The sequence below is a fragment of the Zootoca vivipara genome, chromosome 14 (assembly GCF_963506605.1).
Source record: "Zootoca vivipara chromosome 14, rZooViv1.1, whole genome shotgun sequence".
Taxonomy (NCBI): Eukaryota; Metazoa; Chordata; class Lepidosauria; order Squamata; family Lacertidae; genus Zootoca; species Zootoca vivipara.
Window position 1 is genome coordinate 34,909,903 of NC_083289.1, and position 4,530 is coordinate 34,914,432.

The 4,530-nt window shown below is 44.6% G+C and overlaps 1 protein-coding gene across 2 annotated transcripts; it reads right to left on the reverse strand.

Annotated features, from left to right (window-relative positions):
* On the reverse strand, positions 1 to 4,227 carry SMIM22 (small integral membrane protein 22). 2 transcript variants are annotated; one of them, XM_035130870.2, is made up of 4 exons: positions 4,080 to 4,227; positions 2,108 to 2,284; positions 962 to 1,035; positions 1 to 257 (listed from the first exon to the last, which is right to left on the reverse strand). In XM_035130870.2, the coding sequence occupies exons 2-4, from the start codon at positions 2,241 to 2,243 to the stop codon at positions 210 to 212; spliced, it is 258 nt and encodes an 85-aa protein (XP_034986761.1). In that variant the 5' UTR covers positions 2,244 to 2,284; positions 4,080 to 4,227; the 3' UTR covers positions 1 to 209. The 2 variants fall into 2 exon arrangements, with proteins under 2 accessions (XP_034986761.1, XP_060138875.1); XM_060282892.1 differs by having other exon boundaries at positions 959 to 1,035.
* Between the last annotated feature and the right edge of the window lie 303 nt (positions 4,228 to 4,530).

Here is a 4,530-nt window from a genome sequence, read left to right on the forward strand (position 1 = left end):
TGGGTTTGACTATTCAGTTTAATATGCAATCAGATGTGGGCTAAATATTGTCACAGGTGATGCATCTCACCTCCAGTGCCTCCCTAATCATACATGCCTGCCCAGACAAGGTCCAATTTACAGTTAATTCGGTGCAGATGAGAAAATCCAGTAAAAGAACAAACATTTGGTATTCTTCCTGGTTGCTTAGGTGATCAGTCATGGCAAAGCTACAGCTCCATGCCCGGGTTAACAATGCCAACCTTTTTTCTGGGGACCTGTGTGCAGGAAAGCAAGGTTTAATTTAGAATCTCAAGCAGTAAACCATGGCAAGGGTGTGGAATGCACATTGCCCCTGTTGTCTGTGTATTTGAGCCCAGATCTGCTTCCAGCTCAAGTGATCCATTAATGCCCTATTACTTTTTTACTTCTCACATCCCAAAATCATGATGACCTCATATGCTCCCCTGCTCATTTTTTTAAACGAGATTTTTTTTAAAGGAGTTTGGTGGAGGACACCTGTTTTTTTGGGGGGAAATGCTGCCTCTTTCGCCTCTTCATTTATTTCAGGGTTTTTTTTGGGGGGGGGGGTATGAGCATCACCAGATTTTCCTCTCTGAAATGGGTTTATTGTGGTGCCCATGATAATTACCCTGTTTCTCATATTTTAAGACATACCCACAAAATAAGCCATAGCAGGATTTTTAAGCATTCAAGGAATATAAGCCATACCCCGAAAATAAGACATAGTGATAGGCGCAGCAGCAATGCCAGCCGCGGCAGGAGGAGGAGGAAAAAAATAAGACATCCCTTGAAAATAAGCCATAGTGTGTGTGTGTTTTTTAGGAAAAAATAAATATAAGACATGTCTTATAATATGAGAAACACGGTAATTAGATTTCCAAATGTGCTCCCAGGTCCCAAAAGGTTGAGGATCCCTGCTCTTAGGTGTGGGAACGTAATACCAGAAAATGTTCACCTTCTCATATGAATCGCAATCACAGCAACAGCAAAAGCAGCGGATAAGAACAATGAGGGCCATGAAGAGAACCACACCTGGAAGACAGAAAGAATTGCTTAGAATGTTTTATTATTGTTGTTTAAAGCGTTTTCTTCCATGCTCTTCAGCCAAAATAGGCTGCTGGTGTAGCTCACAAATTTCATCAGTCCCTATTGTCTGGCTTGCAAACTAAAATACATGGTGCTTGGGAAAAAGGGGAGGAGGGGGGGGGGAGCTCAGGCACCAGTTCTTAAAAGTTATAATGACCAACTGAGATGGAAGCAGCCTGATTGAATGGCTGCCACTAGATAATTTGAGGAAGGGTCAAAGGGAGCTGGTCTCAGAAGAGCTGATGGAATAGCTTGGATGCATCCGTTTCTGAGTTCCCTGTCTAGAAAGGGGGGGGGGCAGTCCACAAAGAAGAGCTGTAGCCTGTTCTAGGACACACATTTTACAGTACTGTTAAGTGGTTCAGTGGGGACAACTTTAGTAATGTATGGAGCTCAAAATAATTCATGGAGCTCAAAGAGACATTGAGGGGGCTCCCAGCTCCAGGCACTGCTTAAACCAGGCATCCCCAAACTGTGGTCCTCCAGATGTTTTGGCCTACAACTCCCATGATCCCTAGCTAACAGGACCAGTGGTCAGGGAAGATGGGAATTGTAGTCCAAAACATCTGGAGGACCGAAGTTTGGGGGGTGCCTGGCTTAAACCCTGACCTGCTTCACTTCAGCAAGGCTGCTTTGGTTATTTAAAATTCAGTTTCTTCCAATATATATCCATAAATATTTTTGCACCACTATGGGATGGGGCCATTTGGATTTTCTGCGTCAACAACCAAAACAGCTTGAGCCATAGTGATCTGCCCAAACCGTCAAGGGACATGGGCTCAAGGTCTAGAGCAGGCATCCCCAAACTGCGGCCCTCCAGATGTTTTGGCCTACAATTCCCATGATCCCTAGCTAACAGGCCCAGTGGTCAGGGATGATGGGAATTGTAGTCCAAAACATCTGGAGGGCCAAAGTTTGGGGATGCCTGGTCTAGAGAAAAAACAATTATCAGCTGTGAAAGGCAACCGTTTTTCTTTTGTTTCCCCCCCTCATTTCCCCGTCACACCCTCCAACTTACCAATGAAAGAGAAGAAAATGACGAATGCCGCAATGTCCCAGGCACTCTGGAACATCTGCTTGCTTTCCAGTCGGCTCAATGCATCGTTGACCTGATCACTTAGCTCTTGGCCAAAATCTTTCCCCGAGGAAGCCATTCTTGGTCTTCTGTAGCCTCCTTTTTGATGTTCTGTTTTATCTGCAGATAGAGAAAAAGAAGATAAGGGAAGGGATGTAGCAGACAGGTCCCAGGTCCTAGCATCTCCTGATGGGGCTTGGAGAAACTCCCTGCCAGAAACCCCGGAGATCAACTGCCAGTCAGTGTCCACAATGCTGATCTAGATGGACCTATGGTCTGACACGGTAACTTCCTACGCTTCTATTTCGAATGGCACCATAACCAGTATAATGAGGTCTGGAAACTTACTTTAGGGGAAAGGTGGTAAGAGCATATGCTTTGCACTTTGCATACAGAACTACCCAAGTTCAATCCCCAGCATCTCAACATTTCACTGGGAATGTCCTCTGCCTGAAATCCTAGAGAGCTGCTGCCAGTCAGTGCAAGCAATACTGAGATAGATGGACCAATGGTCAAATTCAGTGTCAGTCAGCTTCCTATGTTTCTAGCAGTCTAACATATTGGAATCCTGTGTCCTTTTTGCGCTCGGGGTGGATTGTTCCCAACCCGTGTCAGTTTTGAATGTGTTTACAGTCTTTAGTCCACTCTGTCCCATTTCCTCTTTTTAAAATGAAAAATGCACAAAAACTCACGTTCTAATTGCATGCATTACCACTAAAACAGGCATTTTAGACACATTTCCCCTTGCAAAATTTGGTGTGATCCTAAGTGATGACAATTTAGGATCCCTCCCACTAAAAAAACAACCCATGAACTTCCCTTATCCCACAAAAAATAAAAAATAAACATGAGACAAAGCTCACATGTGAAATGCTTCAACACATTCAAATTCTGTATCACCACATTCCATTTTTTACTTGTTTGTCTCACACCCCATCTTTATTTAAATAATAATAATCAAATAAATTGGAACAAGAAGAGAGGGAGGGAAGGAGGGAGGGAGGGAGAGAGAGAGAGAGAGAGAGAGAAGCCTTCCCCAAACTGCTGCCCTCCAGATATTTTGAACACCAACTCCCGAGTCCAACTGGAGGATACTTTGCACTCAAACCTGGTAAAGTAACGGTAAAGATAAAGGACCCCTGGACAGTGAAGTGCAGTCAAAGGCGACTATGGGGTTGCAGAGCTCATCTCACTTTCAGGCCAAGGGAGCCAGTGTTTGTCCACAGACAGCTTTCCGGGTCATGTGGCCAGCAGGACTAAACCGCTTCTGGCACAATGGGACACTGTGACAGAATCCAGAGCACATGGAAATGCTGTTTACCTTCCTGCCACAGCAGTACCTATTTATCTACTTGCACTGGCGTTCTTTCGAACTGCTAGGTTGGCAGGAGCTGGGAGAGTGCAACAGGAGCTCACCCCGTTGCGGGGATTCGAACCATCAACCTTCCAATCAGCAAGCCCAAGAGGCTCAGTGGTGTAGACCACAGCACCACCTGCGTCCCATTTCTCAAACCTGGAGCTGCCCTTGGCTGGATTGTGCTAGCATTTCAGACTCCCATAGTGGTTACCTGACCAATTGCTGGTTTGCCAGTCAGGCCAAAAGAACGGTTCTCATACACTCATTTTTGCAGTTTTCAGGGTGCAGCAATAATAAGCAACTCCAGATAACCAAGCCTCTGGCACCTGGCACAGTGCTGTGCCCCTTAGCTTCTGTTCGGCCCCCACAGAGGCTTCCTTGTTCTACTTTGCTTCCTAGGATCTGCCAAGTCCCAACAACCACCCACAAAACCTGAGCAGAGGAAGGAGATTAACTTGGTTTAGAGAAGTAAAACAAAATTAGGAAGAGGCTTCCTCAACACAAAACGCAGAAAATCAACTGCTTTAAATGACAAGAGGCAAAACTATATATTGTTACCTGCAGGTACTCCTTCGTGAGGTTTTGCTGTTCCCTGGTTTTCAGAAGGTGTGCCACCCACTTTCACTTCCTTGTTCCTGTTTCAGCAAGTGCCCAGTCCGGTAGTTAAACTGCAGCCACCTGAGCTCAAAGAAATAGAAAACACATCCTCTTCTCCTAGCCTAGGTAGGGGATGAGGGAGAAATTAGAATCAGTTTGCATTTAAAGGCAAACCAACCTAATTCACACAGGCCAGTATCGGTTTCTCTCTGTTTTTACAACTTTTCCAAATGTAGGTTCAGTTCTCCACATTTCCACATCAGTTTGCTTTTAAAAAAAAAGCCCTGATGAAAATTCATCAGTATTTTATTGTGAATTTCTTTTCATTTTCATATTTTTTTGCACACAGTCTTGCCTAATCTGCACATTTTTGCAGAGCAAAATTTCCGCTCGTATAATGTATTTCTTAAAA